At 46.3% G+C, this 24,431-nt stretch overlaps 1 protein-coding gene across 1 annotated transcript in view; it reads left to right on the plus strand.

The window, feature by feature from the left end:
- Positions 1-411: 411 nt before the first annotated feature.
- The window catches only part of LOC145393656 (uncharacterized), a 29,904-nt gene continuing 5,884 nt past the window's right edge, over positions 412-24,431 (plus strand). The window contains exons 1-6 of the mRNA XM_080267713.1: positions 412-607; positions 4,497-4,618; positions 21,061-21,105; positions 21,553-22,308; positions 22,466-22,615; positions 22,823-23,003. Of these exons, the coding sequence (XP_080123839.1) occupies positions 412-607; positions 4,497-4,618; positions 21,061-21,105; positions 21,553-22,308; positions 22,466-22,615; positions 22,823-23,003 (1,450 nt within the window). The remainder of the gene's footprint in view (positions 608-4,496; positions 4,619-21,060; positions 21,106-21,552; positions 22,309-22,465; positions 22,616-22,822; positions 23,004-24,431) is intronic.

Here is a 24,431-nt window from a genome sequence, read left to right on the forward strand (position 1 = left end):
GAGTGAATTTGTGGGTGTGAGGTTTGATGGGATGGGTGAGGGTGTGGGTATAGGGTTTGCTGGGATGGATGACTGTGGGTTATGGTGGTGCGGGTGTGAGTTATGGTGGGTGTGGATGTAAGCGTGAGATGGTGAGCTTGGTGTGGGGTATGGTGTTTTAAGTGTAGGGTATGGTGGTGTGGGTGTAGGTGAATGATATTGTTTTGGGAGTGTGGGTGTTGGTAGTGGTGTGGGAATACTTCAGAGGTATGATGGTGTGGGTGTGAGGTTTGACGGTGTGGGAGTGAGTGTGGGCGAGAGGTATGGTGGTATGGGTGAGGGGTACGGTGGTGTGGGTGTTAGTGGGGAGTATGATGCTGTAGATTTAGTGTGGGGTATGGTGGTGTGGATGTTAGTGGAGGTTATGGTAGTATGGATGTCAGTGTGGGGTATGGTGGGGTGGCTGAATGTGTGGGTGTGAGGTTTGGTGAGGCGGGTGAAGGTGAGGGTGTAGGGTTTGTTGGGATGGGTGACTGGTTTATGGTGGGTGTGGATGTGGGCATGATATATCGTGAGGTTGGTGTGGGATATGGTGGGATAGGTGGAGGGTATGGTGGTGTGAGTGTAGGTGAGTGATATTGTGATGGGAGTGTGGGTGTTGGGTATAGTGGTGTGCGATTACTTGAGACGTATGATGGTGTGGGTGTGAGGTTTGGTGGTGTGGGAGTAAGTATGGGTGAAGCGTATGATGGTGTAGGTGTGAGGTTTTGTGGTCTGGGAGTGAGTATGGGTTAGGGGTATCGTGATATGAGTGAGGGGTACGGTTGTGTGGGTGCTAGTGGGGGGTATTGTGGTGTGGATGTTAGTGGGGGGTATGGTGGTGTGGATGTTAGTGGGCGTTATGGTGGTATGGATGTTAGTGGGGGTATAGTGGTCTGGATGTAGGGCATGGTGGTGTGGGTGTACTTGTGGGGTATGATGGTGTGTGGGGGGGGTTTGGGTATGGGTGAGCAGTATGGTGGTGATTGTTTGACTTTAGGTGTCGGGTATGATGTGAGTTTGGGTATGTAATATGGTGGTTTTGGTGTAATGTATAGTGAACGGTGTGGGTGTGGGGTATGGTGGACTAGGTATGGGTATAGGGTATGATGATGTGGGTGTGGGGTTTAGGGAATGGCAATAGCGTAGATTCTCTCCAGTCCCTCAGGAAAACCCCTTGACACCAACTGTGGTTCAATATGTTCACGAGGGTATACTGTAGCTGAGGAGAAAGGTGGTGCCAGAACTCACTGGCCACCATGTCTGGGCCCACAGCCTGGCCAAAAGGCAGGGTGGCCAGTGCCCTGGTCAGCCCAAAGGCTTGGAATGGGCAACCCAGATCAGAGGCAAATGGTGTCGAGATATTCCACTCAATCTCCTCTCCATAGGTAAATGAAAAGGAGAAAGCAGGTGGGCGGCTAAACTGAGTTTGATAATGCACTCAGCCTTTGACAAGTCGTCCAGTAAGCTGATACTGTCGTGACGGAGCGGGAACGAGTACGTGGTAGGGCGGCCAGCCATCGTCTTCATATACCACCAAATCCGGGTAGTGGAACTGGAGAAGAGAGGCTTGCACAGAATGAGTTCCAGGCGTTTCTCTTCTCTGAAAAGATGGTCGGGGTGCATGCAGTGTCCAGGTGGCGATATTAGGATTATCCTTACCAGGATCCACAGGAAAGCTGATTAACAATAATAGGATACAGGCCGAAAGTGTTATGCCTAGTAAGAACAAGCATAATGAAATATACCATCTTGAAATTAAAAATAAACAATGTTGCCGCAATGATCTGAAAAACGAACTACACAACAAAACAAGATTACTCAACATTGATGGCTCGCAAAATGATGATGATGATGATGACGATGAAATTATTATTATTGTTACGCTACGAATTTATATACCTTAGACCTAAATACTCTCTGCATCTAAACACCCCCAGATGGATTTTTGTAACATACTTGCAGAAAGTTATCATACTGTACGTTCCAAAAGCGGTGATGTCAGGCAGAATTGAATCCCTCTCCTCCCTCTTCCATTATTCCCTACCTCCCTCCCTCTCTCCCTCTTCCTCCTCCCACGTTCCCCTCCCTCCTTCCCACTCACCCATCCCCATTCCAAATCCTTCTCTCTTCCACCATTCCTCCTTATTTCACTCTCCCTCACCCTTTTTCTCCTCCACCCTTCTTCCTTACTTCCCCCTCCCTCCCCCCTCCACCCTACTTACCTCTCCCTCTCCCCTACTGACTTTCCTCCTTTTCCTTGTACCCCCTCCTCCCTCTCTTTCCCCTCTTCTTCCTTCCCACAATCTTTCCTCTTCCCCTCTTCCCTCCCTCCCTCTCCCCAATCCCCCTCTCCTCCTTCTCCTTCCTCTTTGCTTCATCCCTCCCTCTCATTCCTCTTCCCTCCCTCCCTCCCTCTCCCTATCCCGCTCCTCCGTCTCTTCCTCCTCTTTTTCCCCATCTTCCCTGTCTGTCTGTCTGTCTGTCTGTCTCTCTCTCTCTCTCTCTCTCTCTCTCTCTCTCTCTCTCTCTCTCTCGTTATATCTCTGCTTTTCTCCCCCTTCATTCCCTCTCGCTTCTTCCCTTCCCTATCCCTGGTTGTAGTGGTGGCGGTGATCGTACAGGTAGTAGTGGTAGTAGTAGTGATGGTAGTCGTTTTAGTGGTGGTAGTGGTGCTAGTTGTGGTGATGGTAGTGGTTGTGGCGATAGTGGCAATGGTAGTAGCGCTGGTAGTGGTCGTAATGGTAGTGGAGGTGGTGGTAGTAGTAGTAGTAGTAGTAGTGATGGTAGTGTTGGTGGTAGTAGTAGTAGTAATAGTAGTAGTGCTGGTGGTAGAAGTAGTAGTAGTGATGGCAGTGGTGGTAGTAGTAGTTGTGGTAGTGGTGGTGATGATGGTAGTATTGATGGTAGTGATGATGGTGGTAGTGGACGTGTCTGGAACAGGAATGACAGGTGAGTCAGTAGCAGTAATGACAGTGCTGGTGGAGGTGGATGGTACGGGAATGGTATGTGAGACAGTGGTAGTAATGGTAGTGCTAGTGGACGTGGCTGGTATTAGAATGGTACCTGTAGGTGTCGATGGTAGTAGTAAGAGTATTAGTGGACGGGAATGGTTCGGGTCTCAGTGGTAGTGATGACGGGGACAGGATATAATGCTGTGTTGCCAATTCAGCGAGTTTTGTGCTAGATTTAACCTATAATAGCGGTAGTTTTTGACCGCTTAACTACAAGACATCAAACAATATTTCGTGATTTCACTAAAGTTTTCGCCTTATTCCAGGAATGTTATCTATTTTTATTGCCATTTTCTGGCATATCATGCGTTCAGCAATACTCTATCTGTGTCTTTGCATGTTAAGGGATATTAGCGAATTTGGCTGGGGCAAGAGAATGATCATGTGTTACGAGTGGAGTCAGTGACTCAGTGTTGAAGCGGCTGCCTTTGTGATAGTAGGTCTGATCTCCTTGGCCACGAATACCTATCACGTGAGTTGTTTGTTGCCGAAGAGAAGGAACAACAGGATATGGTGGATCAGTTGTTGATGAACAGAGTGTTAATATTTGAGAGAGAGAGAGAGAGGCGGGGGTGACGGAGGTGGATGAGTAAGATGTAATACAAAACTTGTCAGCCCTTCTTACTTTGCAGTTTATGCATTTTTACACCTTAACACTTGACAGTAGAGAGATTGTTATGTGTGTGGTGTTATGTGTGTGGTGTTAAAGATAGGTATAACTTGAGGGAAAGAAGATGGAAAGGGAGGAAGACGGGAAGGGCGTGGCCATACCGTATATACTAATAGGCATGGGAGGTTTCGTAGCACCTCTTCCTTAGCGATTTAATCTGCATAATGCTCCTAAGTTTTCTCATATATATTCTAGTTACATCATTTTTTAAAATGACAATGATATGGAGCGTAAGGGAGAGGATGGCGTGGAGGACGCTGACAGATGTTACCAAATACAACGCCTCAAACATCTTTAAACTTGCTCTCAAAAAGTGTAGAATGTCGATAAACAAAAAAAATCTTTAAAAATCACCATATAAAAGTAAAAAAAAATCCAGATATTCTCAAAATTGTTTACAGATGTCTTTAACAGAACAAGACTTCTTGACACTAAACATTAAAAAACGGTTGGAATTGGAGGTAAATATCTCGACGTTGAAGAAAAATGTTTCTCTGGCAATAACAGTGATGGTAATGAGCGAATCGTAAGCAATATAATATGCATACTTTTTTCGCATTATCAAATTTAGGGATAAAACATCGTGACGAGATTTATTGCTACACAAGAAAGCGAGCTTGTTTGTTTAGGGCAGGGGTGACTAACTTTTTGCATGATGTGATCTATTTCTTCCACAGTTACCCTTGTGATCTACACTCATTTGTAACCATAATACCCACATCCAATAATTTTATCCCGTATTTGTAAACATATAGAAGCATATACTCATTTAGGTTTAGCTTATTACTGACGAGAACGTATTCAGCAATTTCCTGACCAGGAGCAGGCCAGCTCCAACCCCGTGACGACGGACGCGAATGTTTCCTGTCAGGTTGCGGTTGCACCACATATTCGTATAGGGGAGGCGCCGCACAAAGTTTGTACATACGTATGGTCCTGATGTTTTTGCATTGACAGTGTATTCCTAGATTATCCATTATTATTAGTAATAGCTTATAATATTACCCCAATAATTATGCTTTAAAACATTTCTGTATGGCACCTTATGTATGATAAATTGTTAAGTTTAACTTACCGAGGCTGCTGAGTCATGCGATAGACTTCAAAAGGGTTGCGATCGACTCGTTGGTCACCCCTGGCTTAGGGTATGAGTTGTGGCTATTCATCATATGTCTGGATATTCTGCTGTGATTAGTGCTGTATGATAGTTATGAGTAAGAAAGTGGAGAGAGAGAGAGAAACAGAAAGGCAGGCTTGGTGGCATCCCTGCAAACAGACAGGGAGGCAGGCAAACAGGGAGCAGACAGAGAGGAAGGCATCCAGGCAGTTAGTTAGCATGCAGACGGGAAGGCAGACAGGAAGGCAGGCAAGCAAGAAGATAGACAGGCAGGCAGGAAAGGGAGAGTGGAGGCAAGGAACAAGGGAGTGAGGGAGGTGTGACCTTGAGGCGCTGTGATTCCTTTCTCCAATGCTTGTTCACTGCACGCGGTGTTGGTGGTGCTAGTGGTTGTGGTGATTGTGGTAGTGGTATTGGTGGTAGCATTGGTGGTATTGGTGGTGATTTTGGTAGTGGTCATGGTGGTGATAGTGGTATTGGTAGTGCTACCAATGGTATTTCTGGTGGTGTTGATGGTGGTGATAGTTGTGGTGGTGGTGGTAGTGGTGGCGGTGATGGTAGTGGTGGTGGTGGTGGTAGTGGTGCTAGTGGTAGTGGTGATGGTTGTGGTAGTGGTGGTGGCTGTGGTAGTGGTGGTGGCTGTGGAAGTGGTGATGATGGTGGTAGTGGTGTTGGTGATGACACAGTAGGGTACTGATGAATGTTTCAAGAATGCAAGGAGGCATAAATATACAAGTGAGGTAATTGGCCTCAGATGGAATGAGTGTGGGTGTATGGTGTGATGGTGGGGGTTGGGGTGTATGGTATGGTGGTGGGGGTGTGGGTGTATGGTATGGTGGTGGGGGTGTGGGTAAGAGGTATGATGCTGTGGGTGTGGGCTGTGGTGGTGTGGGTGTGGGGTATGGTGGGGTGGGTGAATATGTGGGTGTGAGGTTTGATGGGGTGAGTGAGGGTGTGGAATGGATGACTGTGGGTTATGGTGGGTGTGTATGTGGACGTGAGATATGGTGAGGTTGGTGTGGGTTATGGTGGGGTAGGTGTAGGGTATGGTGGTGTGGGTGTAGGTGAATGATACCGTGATAGGAGTGTTTGTGTTGTGTGTAGTGGTGTGGGTGTAATTGAGGGGTATGATGGTGTGGGTGTGAGGTTTGGTGGTGTGGGAGTGAGTGTGGGTGAGGGGTATTGTGGTATGGGTGAGGGGTACGGTGGTGTGGGTGTTAGTGGGGGGTATGGTGCTGTAGATTTAGTGTGGGGTATGGCGGTGTGGACGTTAGTAGGGGTTATGGTGGAATGATTGTTAGTGTGGGGTATGGTGGTATGGGTGTTGGATATCGTGAGGTGAATGAATGTGAGGTTTGGTGGGGCGGGTGAAGGTGTGGGTGTAGGTTGTTTTTGGATGAGTGACTATGGGTTATGGTGGGTGTGGAAGTGGGCGTGAGATATGGTGAGGTTGGTGTGGAGTATGGTGGGATAGGTGGAGGGTATGGTGCTGTGGGTGTACGTGAATGATATTGTGATTTTAGTGTGGGTGTTGGGTATAGTGGTGTGAGATTACTTGAGACATTATGGTGTGGGTGTGAGGTTTGGTGGTGTGGGAGTAAGTATGGGTGAAGCGTATGATGGTGTGGGTGTGAGGTTTTGTGGTCTGGGAGTGAGTATGGGTTAGGGGTATCGTGGTATGGGTGAGGGGTACGGTGGTGTGGGTGTCAGTGGGGGGTATGGTGGTGTGGATGTTAGTGGGGGGTATGGTGGTGTGGATGTTAATGGGCGTTATGGTGGTATGGATGTTAGTGGGGGGTGTAGTGGTGTGGATGTGGGGCATGGTGGTGTGGATGAGCAGTATGGTGGTGATTGTTTGGGTTTGGGTGTTGGGTATGATGTGAGTATGGGTATGCAGTATGGTGGTTTGGGTGTGGGGTATAGTGAGTTCGGTGTGGGTGTGGGGTATGGTGGAGTGGGTATGGGTATAGGGTATGATGATGTGGGTGTGGGGTTTTGGGAATGGCAATAGCGTAGATTCTTTCCAGTCCCTCAGGAAAACCCCTTGACACCAACTGTGGTTCAAGATGTTCACGAGGGTATACAGTAGCTGAGGAGGAAGGTAATGCAAGAACTCACTGGCCACCATGTTTTGGCCCATAGCCTGGCCAGAAGGCAGGGTGGCTAGTGCCCTGGTCAGCCCAAAGTCTTGGAATGGGCAACCCAGATCAGAGCCAAATGGTGTCGAGATACTCCACTCAATCTCTTCTCCATAGGTAAATGAAAATGAGAAAGCAGGTGGGCGGCTAAACTGAGTTTGATAATGCAAAAAACTCAGCCTTTGACAAGTCGTCCAATAAGCTGATACTGTCGTGACGGAGGGGGAAGGAGTATGTGGTAGGGTGGCCAGTCATCGTCTTCATATACCGCCAAATCCGGGTAGTGGAACTGGAGAAGAGAGACTTGCACAGAATGAGTTCCAGGCGTTCCTCTTCCCTGAAAAGATGGTCGGGGTGCATGCAGTGTCCAGGTGGCGATATTAGGATTATCCTTACCAGGATCCACAGGAAAGCTGATTAACAAAATAAAGGATACGGGCCTGAAGTGTTATGCCTAGTAAGAACAAGCGTAATGAAATATAACATCTTTAAATTAAGAATAGACAATGTTGCCACATTGATCTGAAAAACGAACTACACAACAAAACAAAATTACTTAACATTGATGGCAAGCAAAATGATGATGATTGCGATTAAATTATTATTATTCTTACGCTACGATTTTATATAGCTTAGACCTAAATACTCTCTGCATCTAAACACCCCCAGATGGATTTTTGTAACATACTTGCAGAAAGTTATCATACGTACCAAAAGCGGTGTTGTCGGGCAGAATTGAATCCCTCTCCTCCCTCTTCCATTATTCCTACCTCCCTCCCTCTCTCCCTCCTCCCACGTTCCCCTCCCTCCTTCCCACTCACCCATCCCCATTCCAAATCCTTCTCCCTTCCACCATTCCTCCCCATTTCACTCTCCCTCTCCCCTTTTCTCCTCCACCCTTCCTCCTTACTTCCCTCTCCCTCTCCCCTCCACCCTACTTCCCTCTCCCTCTCCCCTACTTACCTTCCTCCTTTTCCTTGTAGGCTACCCCCTCTTCCCTCTCTTTCCCCTCTTCTTCCTTCCCACAATCTTTCTTCTTTCCCTTTTCCCTCCCTCCCTCCCTCTCCCCAATCCCCCTCTTCTCCTTTCCTTCCTTCCTCTTCGCTTCTTCCCTCCCTCTCTCATTCTTCTTCCCCCCCCTCCCTCCCTCTCCCTATCCCTCTCCTCCGTCTCTCCTCTCTTTCCCCATCTTCCCTGTCTCTGTCTGTCTGTCTCTTGTCATATCCCTGCTTCTTCCCTTCCTCACTCCCTCTACCTTCTTCCCTTCCCTATCCCTGGTGGTAGTGGTGGCGGTGATCGTACAGGTAGTAGTGGTAGTAGTAGTGATGGTAGTCGTTTTAGTGGTAGTAGTGGTGCTAGTTGTAGTGATGGTAGTGGTGATACTGGCAATGGTAGTAGTGCTGGTAGTGGTTGTGGTGGTAGTAGTAGTAGTAGTAATAGTGATGGTAGTGGTGGTAGTAGTAGTAATGGTAGTGATGGTGGTAGTGGACGTGTCTGGAACAGGAATGACAGGTGAGTCAGTAGCAGTAATGACAGTGCTGGTTGAGGTGGATGGTACGGGAATGGTATGTGAGTCAGTGGTAGTAATGGTAGTGCTAGTGGACGTGTCTGGTATTAGAATGGTACCTGTACGTGTCGATGGTAGTAGTAAGAGTATTAGTGGACGGGAATGGTACGGGTCTCAGTGGTACTGATGACGGGGACAAGATATAATGCTGTGTTGCCAATTCAGCGAGTTTTGAGCTAGATTTAACCTACACTAGCGGTAATTTTTGACCGCTTAACTACAAGACATCAAGCAATATTTCGTGATTTCACTAAAGTTTTCGCCTTATTCCAGGAATGTTATCTATTGTTATTGCAATTTTCTGGCATTTCATGCGTTAAGCAATACTCTAGCCAAGTTAAGCGATATTAGCGAACTTGGCTGAGGCAAGAGAATGATCATGTTTACTGAGTCAGTGTAGGTGTGGCTGCCTTTGTGATTGCTGGTGAGATCTCCTTGGTCACGAACACATCACGTGAGTTGTTTCTTGCGCAGAGAATGAACAGTAGTATATGGTGGATCGGTTGTTGATAAACATAATATTTGTTTGTGAGAGAGAGAGAGAGAGAGAGAGAGAGAGAGAGAGAGAGAGAGAGGGCCGGGGATGACGGAGAGGTGGATGAGTTAGATGTAATACCAAACTTCTCAGCCCCTCTTGCTTTGCAGTTTATGCATTTTTACACCTTAACAGTTGACAGTAGATTGTTGGAAGTTATGTGTGTGGTGTGAAAGAAAGGGTATAACTTCAGGGAGAGAAAACTGAAAGGGAGGAAGACGGGAAGGATGTGGCCAAACTGTGTAAGAGGCATTGGAGGTTTCGTAGCACCTCTTCCTTAGCGACTTATTTTGCATATTGCCCCTAAATATTCTCATACATTCTGGTTATATCGTTTTTTAAACGAGGGAACGATGGGGAGCGTAAGGAAGAGGATGGCGTGGAGGACGCTGACAGATGTTACCAAATACAACGCCTCAAACATCTTTAAACTTGCCCTCAAAAAGCTTAGAATGTCGATAAACAGAGTAATCTATAAAATTCACCATATAAAAGTACAAAAATTCCAGATGTTCTCAAAATTGTTTACAGATCTCTTTAGCAGAACCAGACTTCTTGACGCTAAACATTTAAAAACGCTCGTAAATGGCTGTATCTCGAGGTTGAATAAAAGCGCCTCGGAGGCAATAACAGTGATTGTAATGAGCGAATCGTAAGCAATGCAATGTATATGCATACTTTTTTCGCATTATCAGATTTAGGGATGAAACTGTGACGAGATTTATTGTTACACAAGAAAGCGTTGTTGTTGTTTGTTTAGGGCAGGGCTGGCCAACTTTTTTGCATGATGTGATCTACTTCTTCCACAGTTACCCTTGCGATCTGCTCCACTCATTTGTACCCATGATACCCACATCCAATAATTTTATCCCGTTCTCTTAAACATATAAAAGCATATACTCATTTAGGTTTAGCTTACTAATGACGAGAACTTGAGTAATTTCCTGACAAGGAGCAGGCCAGCACCAACCCCGTGTGAACGAACGCGAATGTTTCCTGTCAGGTTCCGGTTCCGACACATAATCGTATAGTGGAGGCGCCAAGGCAGAGGCGCCGCACAAAGTTTATACATACGTATGGTTCTGATGTTTTCATAATGACATTCTGTTCCTAGATTATCCCATTATTAATAATTATTTATAATGATACCCCAATAACTATGCTTTAAAATTTAATATGATTTCTATATGGCACCTTTTGTATGATAAATCATTAAGTTTAACTTGCCAAGGCTACTGAATCATGCGATATACTTCAAGGGTTGCGATCGACTGGTTGGCCACCCATTGCTTAGGGAGTTGTGGCTATTGATCATACGTCTGGATACGCTGCAGTGAGGAGCGCTGTCTTGAATTTTTGTTTATCAAGCAATTTTAGTTAAAATTAATGATACAATTCTAAAATTACAGTATATATATATTTATACACACACACACACACACACACACACACACACACATATATATATATATATATATATATATATATATATATATATATATATGTATTTCCTGACTAGCGAGGTTTTCCTTAGTCCACCCAGTTTGGCAGATTTTACCACTTTCGGTGTCAATTTAGCGGATTTCTATAATTTCCATTTGGCAACACTGCTGTACCCGTTATTTTTATTGCTTAAATCTACATGAAATAGATAGATAGTTAAAGGTAAGGAGGTGGAATGGAATTAGAGAGAGAGAGAGAGAGAGAGAGGAAACGAACAAACAGAAAGGCAGGAGGGTGGCATCCCTGCAGGCAGACAGGGAGGCAGACAAACGGAGCAGACAGGGAGGAAGGCATCTAGGCAGTTAGGTAGGCATGCAGACGGGAAGACAGGCAAGGAGATAGACAGGCAGGCAGGAGAGTGGAGGGAGGGAACAAGGGAGTGAGGGAGGTGTTACCTTGAGGCTCTGATGCGTTTCTCCAGTGCTTATTCACTGCACACGGTGGTGGTGGTGGTGGTCGTGGTAGTGGTATTGATGGTAGCATTGGTGGTATTGGTGGTTACATTAGTGGTCATGGTGGTAATAGTATTGGTGGTGTAGTGGTATTGGTGGGGGTAGTGGTATTAGTGGTAGCATTGGTAGTTTTGGTTGTGGTGATGGTGGTGATAGTGGTGGTGATAGTTGTATTGGTGGTAGCAGTGGTATTTGTGGTGGTAGTGATGGTGGTGGTAGTGCTGGTGGTGGTGGTGAGTGGTGGTGGTGACAAATATACGAGTGAGGTGTATTTTTGGTGGTGATGATCGTGGTGATAGTGGTGGTGGTGGTGGTAGTGGTATTGGTGGTGGCAGTGGTATTTATGGTGGTGGTGGTGATAACAGTGATAATGGTAGTGGTGGTGGTGACAAATATACGAGTGAGGTGTGATTGTAAATGGCCTCAGAGTGTATGAGTGTGGGTGTTGGGTATAGTAGTGTGGGTGTGGTATCGTGATGAGGGTGAGAATGAGGGGTATGGTAGTGTGGGTGAGGGTGTACAGTAGTATCTTGGTGGGGGTAAGAGTTAGAGGTATGGTGGTGTGTGTGTGGGTGTGGTATTGTGATGAGAGTGAGAGGTATGGTGGTGTGGGTGTAGGTTATGGTGGGTGTGGGCATGAGATATGGTGAGGTTGGGGTGGGGTATTGTGGTGTGGGTGAGGGGTATGGTGGTGTGGGTGAGGGGTATGGTGGTGTGGGTGAGGGGTAGTAGTGGTGATGGTGTGAGTGAGAGATTTGGGATGGTGCGTGTGGGTAAATGATATCGCGATGGGGGTGTGGGTGTCGGGTATGGTGGTGTGGCAGTGGTTGAAGGGTATGGTGGTATGGGTATGGGTGTTTGGTATTGTGGTGGAGGTGCGGGTGTGTGTGTGTGTTTTTTTTATTTATGTAAGGAAGAAGGAACCAAAGGCAACAAGCCCGCAAAACTGTTCCTTCCAAGAGAAAAACAAAATACAAGGGAGAGCCAAATTCAAGATCCGATTTTTTCAAGATGCCTAGACACACTGCGTTTGAAAAACTGGAGATCATAGGAAGCAGGAAATACAGACAGAGGAGACAGTTCCAAAGTTGACCTGTTGCATAAATGAAGGACTGGGAGTAACGGTTAACTCTTGCATTAGAGAGTTGGACAGAAAAGGGATGAGAGTTTGCTGCTAGACGGGTGCTACGCGCCCGTCGTAGAGGTGGAGGAATGCTTGCAGACAGTTCAGAGGAGCAGTGACCATTGAAGTAGGGATAGAAGAGAAATAAAGATGCAACAATGCGGCAAAGAGACAGAGGTTGAAGGAAGTCAGTAAGAGGAGGAGAGTTAATGAGACGAAAAGCCTTTGACTCCACCCTATTGAGAAGAGCTGTTTGTGTGGAGCCTCCTCATACATGAGAGTTGTACTCCACGCAGGGGCAGATAAAACCTCTGTATAGAGTCAACAGTTGTGCAGGGGTAAAGAAGGAACGGAGTCGGCTTAGCACGCCCAATCTCTTGGAAGCAGATTTTACAAGAGATGTAATATGATCTTTCCAAGATAAGCCCCAAGTTTGGTGGTATGGAGGTGGGTGTGGGTCAGGGCTACGATGGTGTGGACATTAGTGGGGGGTATGGTGGTGTGGATGTTAGTAGGGGTATGGTGGTATGGATGTAGGTGTGGGTATGAGTGAAGGGTATGGTGGTGATTGGGTTCGGGTATTAGGTATGGTGTGGGGTGTGGATATGGAGTATGGTGGTGTTGGTTTGGGGTATAGTGGGGTGGGTGTAGGTGTGGGGTATGGTGGACTGGGTATGGATATTGTGTATGAAGATGTGGGTGTGGGGTATCCTGGTGTGGGTATCGGGTATGGTTGTATGGATGTAGGGTATGGGGGTGGTATGGATGTGGGTGTAGGGTATAGTGGGGTGGGTGTGGGGTATGGTGGTGTGGGTGTGGGAGGGTATGGTGGGATGTGTGTACAGTAGGTATGGGGTATGGTGGGGTGGGTGTGGGGTATGGGGTGGGTGTGGATTGTAGGGTATGGTGATGTGGGTGTGTGGTATGGTGGTATGAATGTGGGCGTGGTGTATTGTGGTGCTGGTTTGGGGTATTTGGAGTTGATGTGGGTGTGAGGTGTGGTGGTGTGGGTGAGGGATATGGTGGTATGGGTGTGGCATATGGTGGTTTTGACGTGGGTATGATGGTGTAGTAGGGTATGATGTGATGAGTGTGGGATAAGGTGGTGTGGATGTGGGTGTGGGGTATGGTGGTGTGGCTGTAGTATATTTTGGGGTGGGTGTGGGGAATGGTTGTTTGGTTGTGGGTGTGGGATATGGTGGGGTGGGTGTGGGGGATGGTGGGGTGTGTGTGGGTGAGAGGTATTGTGGTGTTTGTGTAGGTGAAGGGTAAGGTAATGTGGGTGTGTTTGTGGGGTATGGTGGTATGGTTATGGGTGTGGGGGATGGCGTTATGGGTGTGGGTGTTGGGTATGCTGGGGTGGGTGTGGGTTTGGGGTATGATGGGGTGGGTGTGGGTGTTGTGCATAGTGGGGTGGTTGTAGGTGTGGGGTGTGGTGGTTTGGGTGTGAGGTTTGATGAGATCAATGTTGATGTGGGGTATCATGATGATGGTGTGGGTGTGACATGATGGTATGGGTGAGGGTGTGGGGTATGGTGGTGTGGGTGTAGATGTGCAGTATTGTGGCGTGGCTGCGCGGCATGATGGTGTGGGGCTGGGTGTGAAGTAGGCTATGGTGGTTTGGGCAAGGGAAATGGTTGGGTGGATGTGAGTGTGGGGCATGGTGGGGTGGGTGTGGGTGAGTTATGATGGTGTTGCTGTGTGGTATGGTGGTGTTGGTCTGGGTGTGATGTATGGTGGTGTGGGTGTCGGTGTTATTTATGGGTTCTAGGTGTGGGGTATGGTGGTGTGGGTGTCGGTGTTATTTATGGGTTCTAGGTGTGGGGTATGGTGGTGTGGGTGTCGGTGTTTTTTATGGGTTCTAGGTGTGGGGTATGGTGGTGTGGGTGTGCGTGAGGAGTATACTGGTGTTGGTGTAAGGCATGGCGTTTTTTTTTTTTAATGCAAGATAGAAGGAACCGAAGGTTAGGGGCCCGCAAACTGTTCCTTCCAAGAAAAAATACAAAAACAATACAAAAGAGAGCCAAATTCAACATCCGTTCGTTTCAGGATGCCTGGACACACTGCGTTTGAAAGACTGGAGTTCATAGGAAGTAGGAAATACAGACAGAGGGAGACAGTTCCAGAGTTGACCTGTTGCATAAATGAAGGACTGGGAGTAACGGTTAACTCTTGCATTAGAGTCTAAGAGTTGGACAGAAAAGGGATGAGAGTTTGTTGCTAGACGGGTGCTACGTGCCCGTCGTAGAGGTGGAGGGATGCAAGCAGACAGTTCAGAGAAGCAGTGACCATTGAAGTAGCGATAGAAAAGAGATAAAGATGCAACAGTGTGGCAGAGACAGAGGTTGAAGGGAGCCGGTAAGAGAAGGAGAGTTGATGAGACGAAAGGACTTTGACTCTTCCCTGTTGAGAAGAGCTGCGTGTGGGGAGCCTCCTCACACATAAGAGTTGTACTCTACACAGGAGTGAATAGAACCCGTGTATAAAGTCAACAATTGTGCAGGGGCAAAGAAGGTATGGAGTCGGCTTAGCACACCTAATCTCCTGGAAACAGATTTTACAAGAGATGCAATATCTTTCCAAGATAAGTTCTCAGTGAATGAAACCCCAAGCATGCTCAAGGATGATGCAGGATTGAGCTGGATATTATTAAACATTAGTGGGTACACCTGTGGAAGATTGTGTTGGGTTGATAGGTGTAAAAACTGAGTTTGTGATGCATTAATAACAAGGTTATTTTTACCCCACCCAGAGATACGAGCCAAGTCAGACATTAGGTGTGCCATAGCCTCATCCTTTGTTTGTTGAAGTAACTGTTGAGATAGACGTTGCGGAAACCGAATAGAATGGTGAAGGGTGGAATCATTAGTGTACGAGTGGATGGGGTTAGATGTACAGCTTAGAAGGTCATTGATGAATAAAAGGAAAAAAGTCGGTGATAGGACAGAGCCCTGAGGAACACTACTGTTGATAGTTCTAGGAGAAGAACGATGGCCATCTACAACAGCGGCTATAGAACGACCAGAATGGAAGCTATAGATGAAGGTAGAGATAGAAGGATAGGAACTGTAAGAGGGCTGTTTGGAAGTTAAAGATTTATGCCAGACTCGATCAAAAGCCTTTGAGATGCCAAGTGCAATGGCAAAGCTTTCGCCAAAGTCCCGAAAGGAGGATGACCAGGAGTCTGAAAGGTAGGTGAGAAGATCGCTGGTGGAGCGTCCCTGACAGAACCCATACTGATGATCAGAAAGAAGGTTGTGACAGGAAAGATGCTTTAAAATTTTTTCTGTTAAGAATTGACTCAAGAACTTTTGAGACAGGATTTTAAAGCAGTTGGACGAGAGTTGGAGGGTTGGGAATGGTCACCCTTCTTTGGGACTGGCTGAATGAGAGGAAACTTCCAGCAAGAAGGAAAGGTACAAGTTCACAGACAGAGGCGAAAGAGTTTACCTAGGCAGAGTGTAAGCACAAAAGCACAGTTCTTGAGGACAACAGGAGGGACTCCATCAGGCCCATATGCCTTGTTAGTATTAAGGCCAGTGATAGCAGAAAATACATCAGCTGAAGACATTTTAATGTCAGCCATGAGGAAGTCAGAGGGGGGAAGAGAGGGAGGAACAGCACCGGAATCGTCTAAGGTGGAATTGGAGGAGAAAGTCTGAGCAAAGAGATCTGCTTTATCAGTAGAAGATATAGCTACAAAGCCATCAGAATAGAAAAGAGGAGGGAAGGATGATGAGGTAAAGTTGTTAGAAAGGTTTTTGGCAAGGTGTCAGAAGGAGCAGGAAGAATTCAAGTTGGAGAGTTGAGAGCATTTAGTACGGATGAAATTATTTTTAGCAGAGCGATGAATAGACTTAAAATGATTCCGGGCAGAAACACAGTCAAGATGTAATTCAGGGGTGGGTTGGTTCTGGTACCATTTATAGGCCCTCTCCTTGTTGCGGACAGCTTTAGAACAAGTGTGATTAAGTCAAGGCTTTCTTGCATTAGTCAAAGGATATGAGAAGGGACTGTATGCCTCCATGCCCGAGGGAATAACCTCCGTAAAGTGCAATGCACACTGAGATAGCTCCCGGCCATGGAAGCAATGATCATTCCAGGGAAAATCAAAGAAGTACTGCCTGAGGGCCTCGCAATCCGCAGCGCCAAATTGCCACAGTCGGCGGTTCTTTGGAGGGTCCACAGGCTGTACCAGAGCAATAGGACAGGTCAAGGTAATTAGGTTGTGATCGGAGGAGCCCAATGGAGAGGAAAGATTAACAGTGTAAGCTGAAGGATTTTTGTAAGAAAGAGGTCAAGTATGTTGGAGCTCTTTCCAAGGCAGTCAGGGATACAGGTAGGGTGCTGTAAAAGCTGCTCTAGGTCATTAAGGATAGAGAAGATGTAGGTTTGTTCACCAGGTGGATCAGTGAAAGGAGAAGAGAACCAAAGGTGGTGGTGAATATTGAAATCTCGTAGAATGGAGATTTAAGAGAAAGGAGAAACGGATAGAATGTTTTCCATTGCAGAAGTAAGATAGTCGAAGAATTTTCATGGTAGAATTAGGAGATAAGTAAACAGCACACATATATTTAGTCAGAGAATGACAGAAAAACCGAAGCCAGAGAGTAAAGAATTCAGTAGAATCATGCTCAGGAACATGAGAGCAAGATAAATCGTTTCGTACATATACACAACATGTACCTTTGGCTTTGAAATGAGTATAGAGAAAGTAGGAGGAAACAGAGAAGGGTTTGCTGTCAGTTGCCTCAGACAGCTGAGTCTCAGATACGAAGAGAAGGCGAGGTTTAGAGGAGGAGAGGTGATATTTGACAGAAAGTTAGAGGGAAGGCTGCGAATGTTGCAGAAATGAAGAAGTGAGTCAGACATTGGTTCCAGGCATCTCTCTGGAGTCGTCACCGGGAGACGAGCGGATGGTGGGTGTGGTTGTGAGGTATAGTGGTGTGGTGTGGGTGTGAGGTTTGGTGGTGTGCGGGTGTGAAGTATTATGGTGTGGGTGTGAAGTATGGTGTTTTGGTGTGGGTGTGAGGTAGGGTGGTGTGGTGTGGGTGTGAGGTATGGTATGGGTGTGGTTGTGATGTATGGTGGTGGTGGTGTTGTGTGGGTGTGGTTATGAGGTATGGTGGTGGTGGTGTTGTGTTGGTGTTTGGTATGGTGGTGTGGGTGTTTGTTTGGGGTATGGTGATGTGGGTGGATGTGGGTATGAAGTATGATGGTATGGGTCTGGTGTATGGAGGGTAGGGTGTGAGTATTGGGTATGGTGGTTTGGTGTGGGTGAGGGGTATGCCGGTGTGGGTGTGATGTATGTTGGTGTGGGTGTGGGATAAAGTGGTGTGGGATTGGGGTAAACTGGTGTGGGTGTGGGGTACCCTAATTATTGGCTTGGGGTAAACAGGTGTGGGTGTGGGTGATTGGTATGGTGTAAGCTATGGTGGTGTGGGTATGGGTGATTGGTATGGTGTAAGCTATGGTGGTGTGGGTATGGGTGATTGGTATGGTGTAAGCTATGGTGGTGTGGGTATGGGTGATTGGTATGGTGTAAGCTATGGTGGTGTGGGTATGGGTGATTGGTATGGTGTAAGCTATGGTGGTGTGGGTGTGAGATATGGTGGTGTTTGTATGGGTGTGTGGAATGGTGCTGTGGGTGTGGGAATAGGGTATGGTGGTGTGCGTTTGGATGTGGGGATCTTAGTGTGGGTGTGGGGTATGATAGTGTGGGTTGGGGTATGGTGGTGTGCGTGCGGGGATTGGGGAATTGTAGGATTGGTTTGGGTGTAGGGTATGGTGGAGTGGGTCTGGGATAGGTTGTGCGGGTTTGGGGTATGGTGGTGTGTGGTTGTGGGGTATGGTGGTTGTGGGGTATGGTGGTGAGTGTAGTTGTGAAGTATGATGGTGCAGGTATGGGTGTGGGGTATGTTGGGTCAGGTGTGGGTGTGGGATATGTTGGGTTAGGTTTGGGTGTGGGGTATGTTGGATGAGGTTAGGGTGTGGGGTATGTTCGGGTAGGTTTGGGTGAGGGGTATAGAAGGTTAGGTGTAAGTGTCGTGTATGGTTGGTTAGGTGTCGGTGTGGGGTATGTTGGGATGGGTATGAGTGTGGGGTATGGTGCTGTGGGTGTACGGCATGGTGTTGTGGTGTGGGGTGTGGTGGTGTGGAACATAGTATCGTGGGTGTGGGTGACAGGTATGGTGTGGTGAGTGGGTTTGGGGTATGGTGGGGTGAGGTTTTTGTGGGTTATAGCGGGGTGTATGTGAGTGTGGGGTATGGTGGTATGAGATATTATGGGGTGAGTGTTGGCATCGGTGTGGGGTATGGTGGGGTGGGTGTGGAAGGGGTATGGTGGTGCTGGTGAGGGAAATGATGGTGTGGGTATGATGATGTGGGTGTGGGGTATTAATGTGGGGTATAGTGGTTTTCGTGTGGGGTAGGGCGGTGTGGGGCATGGTGGTGTGTGTGTGTGTGTGTGTGTGGCTATGGTAGGGTGGGTGCGGGGTATGGTGGTGTGTGTGTGTGTGAGGGGTATGGTGGAGTGTGTGTGTGGGGGGGTATGGTGGGGTATGTGTGGGGGGGATATCGTAGGTTGGGTGTGGGTGCGTGGTGTGGTGAGGTGGGTTTGGGTGTGGGTTATGGTTGACTGGGTGTGAGTGTGTGGTATTTTGAAGTGGGTGTGGGTGTTAGGTATGGTGTTAGTGGGTGTGGGGTATGGTGTGTATTTTTTGGTGGGTGTGGGTATGGTATGGTAGGTGTTAGGTATATTGGGGTGGTTGTGGGTGTGAGGTATGAGTTGGGTGTGGATGTAGAAAATAATTGGGTAAGTGTGACTGTAGGGTATGGTGGGTTGGGTGTGGATGTAGGATAAAGTGGATTGGGTGTGGGTGTAGGGTATGGTGGGGTGGGTGTGGGTGTGACGTATGGTATGGTGGGTGTGGGAGTAACGTATAGTATGGTGGGTGTGGGTGGGGTACCGGTATCGTGTGGTGGGTTTGGATGAATGGTATGGTGGGATGGGTGTGGGTTTAACATATGGTGTGGTGGGTGTGGGTGGGGTTTGCTGTTAGTGGTTGTGGGGTATGGTGGGGTGGGTGTGGGTTTAACATGGCGTGGTGGGCGCTGGTAAGGTATGGTGTTAGTGCGGGTGTGGGGTGTGGAGGAATGGGTGTGGGATATGGTTGGTTGGGTGTGGGTGTGTATGGTTGGGTTGGTGTAGGTGTGGGGCACGGTCGATTGGATGTGGGTGTGGTGTATCGTGGGGTGGGTGTGGGGTATGGTGAAGTGAGTGTGGGTGTTGGGAATGGTGAGGTGGGGGTGGGTGTGAGGTACAGTGGAGTGGATGCGGGATTATGGTGTTAGTGGGTGTGCGTTTGGGTTTATGATTTGGTGAGGTGGGTGCGTAAGGCTTGTTTGTTTGTGGGAGCATTTAGTATAAAGTATAATTAAAATAAGTTCACAATCCTTCTGCTTCTGGTACTGTATTGAAGGAGTTTGTGCTATTATATTTGAATACCATGGTGTCTTGTACAGTGGTGTGTAGGTAATAGTGCAAACTTGTCAGCCACAGTGTGTATTCTTGTGGTCTGTGTTATAGGCTAAAGCAGTGTAGTGTATGGTACTGTTGAACATTGTTACCCTGATAAACAAGCGATCTGTAATGAAACAACATAATATGTCGCACCAAAACCCATCATAATACACCCCACAGTACCAAAGAATACCAAAACACATCACAGCATGTATACCACACAGAACCGCAGACAGCACATCACAACACATAACACACCATAGCACATGACCACATGACAAAGAAAAACACACACACACACACACACACACACACACACACACACACACACACACACACACACACACACACACACACACACACACACACACACACCCACACACATCACCCCACATTACACCACAACACAAAACAACGAGAACATAACACAACACACTACACGACTACAAACCTCGCACTATAACAGAAAACAATAGCCTACAGCACAATATAAGATAACATAACCCACCACAACATAACAGACCTCCGTAAACATGTACACATTTCCAGATAACATTGGGGCTGCTAAATAACACATTCACGTGTGATAATGTGTATGTTTAAACACACACACACACACACACACACACACACACACACACACACACACACACACACACACACACACACACAAGAAATATTGACAGGTGTTTGTTTACGTTACCCCTTCACGACAGTGCTATCTATTTCTGTGTACAGTTTATATGATGCTGTACAGTGGAGATAATTTTTTGTTGCAGGAGCTGTTAGAGTTAACCCTCATTAACTCCAGTGTACAGTAGGGCTGTCCTATAACCAAGAAAATCATGTGACTGGAACCATGACATACTATAAAATGACGTCGTGGTATTGAAGCCCTTAATACAGAGTTCTTTAACCAATAAAACCATGTCACTGCAACCACAGTCTAAATGGTAGTCATGCTGTGTCTGTGCGTTTGTTTGCTTCTTTCACAAGAACGATAATAGATATCGACGTAATTGTTTTTGCATTAGGTCGGGGAAAGTCCAGGGAGTGCAAAAAAAAAAAAAAAAAAAAAAAAAATCTGGTGATCGCGCGCAACGGAACAGAGCGAAATTATTGGAAATCGCGGCGGGCGAAGATATGTGACTATCATTTTTTCAACTTTCTGGTCAGAATTGTTCGTTGTAGGCTCAGCAACAGTATGGTAAAAAGATAGTTATATTTGCAGACTTTTTTGATGGAAAGGCTATTTGTTAGTCCTGCAAATTTTTGTTCACAAACACTAGTATACAGTATAATGACATCATGGTAGTGAAGTCCATAATACTGGAATGGATCTTATACTGTAATGGGTAACTTAAACCTATGGAAGAATTTACTTTTCTTATATTTTACCAGGTCACCAGTCACGGTAGAATCAACAGTGCCGCCACTACAAATATGGTGAGTTCACTGTTAAACTGCTCACAGTACACGGTCTGTGCTTTTATTACTTAAGGCAATGAGAAACACACACACACACACACACACACACATTCATTCATTCTGCTGTACTTTACAAAGGTTGTTACGTTCGGGAGTAGTGTACAGAGTTTTTTATTTCATATGTTGTTGGACATGCAGTTTGTAGATAAAAAGATCAGTATTCACTACGGTACTGTCTCTCACTATTAATATTAGTGTTACTGTACATCTTACAGATACAGGCCATATTCTTTTATGGCATTTTCACATTACTGTCATTAGCCCACCACTTGTACAGTATGGTAAAGCTCATGTTATTGCCTTCTCTCTTGTCATTAGTGAGTTATGAATTTTAAAACTCCCATTTAGTTTGTAAGGTCAGCAGTGTGTTACTTGTAAGGAATTAATGTTATTGTTATTGCACAGAACAATCCTGAGGAGTGCAGTGTGTGCTGCATCCCTTATGATGTGAGTGAGCGCCGACCACGCACTCTGCCATGTGGCCACTCCTTCTGTTCGCCATGCATCTTAGAGTTGACCATAGACAACCAGCTGACCTGCCCCAGATGCCGTGTCAACCACCCTGCCCCCTCCCTGCATGATTTTCCTGTAAGCTACGGAATGGAGGCATTTATCAAAAGGCTTAAGAATGTACAGCTTGTACAGGAAGCAGGTGCAGCTGGTGAAATGCCAAGTGTAAATCTTGCATCAGAAAAAGAGATGTCAGTGAAAACAGGAAGTGACACAATAAAGAAGAGACCCAAGGGGATGAGCAAGAAGCTTTGGTCCATGGTGGAGGAACAGAAGAGCAGTACTGGGAACGTGGTTACTGGATGCCAAGAGACCCAGTCCCAGATGGACCAGTACCGGACCCGGCTGGCCAACTGGAAAGAACAGCACCTTCAGCATCTGAAAAAGCTGGAGGAATTAAAACACGACAGTGCCACAGTTGTGACACTGATAGAGGAGGAGGATGCCAGAGTGGTGGCCATGAAGCAAGAAGGACAGGAAGGAGAGAAGCAACTGGAGGCTAGATTGGAGTGTCTGCAGAACGCCAACACACCACAGGAGGTCATCACAGCCATTCACCACAGTGACCTATGCAATATGGAGGTTGAAGACTGGAGGCAGAAGTGCCAAGAATTGTTCCCGGATGTCAACACTGTCACCACCAGCATGAAGGTAGGCAGTTGCTACCTTCTACTTGTACCACCAGGCTTCTGTAGCAACATGAACATACTTATACTGACATAATATTATTAACTTTTGATGTGTGACCTGTACATTAGCTCATAGTTAGCAGGGCCTCCAGCATTAATGTTTCTCTTGGTTTGGACAGATGCGTGAGGTCATCAGGACGGCCCTGGACACATTGCCAGCAGAGACTGATGCCACTCCTCCTCCCACCTTCCTACCACTCCCAGACCCGACCTCCACCATCATGGAGAAAATCAACACCATCACAGAGATGACAAAACGGCCACAGCAAGTAACAGTTAAGTTACCCCTTACTCTCCCGACTCAATATACCCCCACCAGTGTTGTCCCCATGTAATAATAATAATGTATTGGTATCGTCCATATGTACCGTATAATATATTGACACTGTTGACATGTAATAATGAATTGAAAGTATCCACACGTACTACTATACGGACACTTTCCACATTTGCTAATGTACTGTTACTGTCCACAGGTTGAGAACCTCCTGGAGATGAGTCAGCGCATCAAGACGATGGTGAAGGATGGCCTAGTATTTGCCGTCCAAGAAGATCAAGATCGCATTCGCCCCATCAGGACAACCCTAGAAAATGACCAGACGTGCTTGTACTGCCTTTGGGTTGATCCCCCACTACCTTCACGCCCACACACTGCAGGTAACTCCACCATTCTAACATATACCATCAATTCTTTCACCTGTCTGAACCTGTCAGGGTGACCCGATGGCACTTTCACAGGGCAGACTGGGACGGATTTAGAAATTATCTTGCTGATATTCCATGGCAGTCTTTCTTCTCTAGTGATCCCAATTCTACCCAGTCCCACATTTGCGACTTAATACTAGCTGGTATGGATTTATTCATACCAAGTCAACAATTCACTAAAAGATCCAACTCTCCAAAACGGTTTGATGGCAGTTGTGCCAGAGCAACAGCCCAAAAGTCATTAGCATATAACTCTTACTTAAAATCAAAAACATCTGAATCACTCTCCCAATTTAAAATTGCTAGAAATCATGCAAAATCTGTATTAAACCTATCTAAATCAAACTTTCTTCAAAAGCAAGCATCAAAACTACTTAACAACCCTAATGACAATAGAATATTCTGGTCAACTCTTAATTCTTTCAATAATAACTTTAACAAGTCATCATCCATTCCCCCACTAAAATCTTCAGATGGCAATATTACAAATGACCCACGTGGGAAAGCAGATATCTTTGCTAGTACCTTTGCCAGAAACTCTACCATAGATGATACCAGCCAGAATGTCTCAGTACTGGAACTTGATTCTCCCGAAATTGCCCCACTTAAAATACAGACAAGATACGTAAAATCCATCCTAGACAATTTACCTACCAACAAAGCTCCAGGCCCAGATGGAATTCCGCCAATTGTTTTGAAAAAGTGTTCCCCTGAACTTGCCTCTGTCCTAGCTAAATTATTCAGACTATGCATACGTACTTCTTTATTCCCAAATTCATGGAAAGAAGCCAATATCCACCCAGTTCCGAAGAAAGGAAGTTCGTCTGACCCCTCCAATTACAGACCAATAGCTGTCACATCTTCTCTTGGTAAGGTATGTGAAACTTTAATTAATAAGCATATTGTTAAACATCTTGAATCCAACAACTTAATTAGTGATAGACAATACGGTTTTCGCCACGAAAGATCCACCATTGACATACTCAATCTCTTAACTCTTACCATCCATCAATCAATTGATCTTTTTGGAGAAACTCATGCAGTAGCTCTTGATATCTCTAAAGCTTTCGACAGAGTATGGCACCGTTCCCTGCTGTCCAAACTCCCTTGCTATGGACTAACGTCTTTTGTTCCTTTGATTTCTTCTTATCTTAGTGACAGGAAAATAAGAGTAAAAGTAGATGACGTATATTCGAATTTCCACTCAGTTAACGCTGGCGTGCCGCAGGGATCAGTTCTGGCGCCAACCCTATTTCTGGTTCATATTAATGATCTCTTATCTGTCACTCATATGCAGATGACTCAACACTACATAGTTCATTCACACTCAGACATCCATTTACAAAGTCTAATATCTCTACCTCTCAACTCAGTACAGCC

This window comes from Coenobita brevimanus, chromosome 3 (genome assembly GCF_032717465.1).
Source record: "Coenobita brevimanus isolate Jiangsu-jjx chromosome 3, ASM3271746v2, whole genome shotgun sequence".
Taxonomy (NCBI): Eukaryota; Metazoa; Arthropoda; class Malacostraca; order Decapoda; family Coenobitidae; genus Coenobita; species Coenobita brevimanus.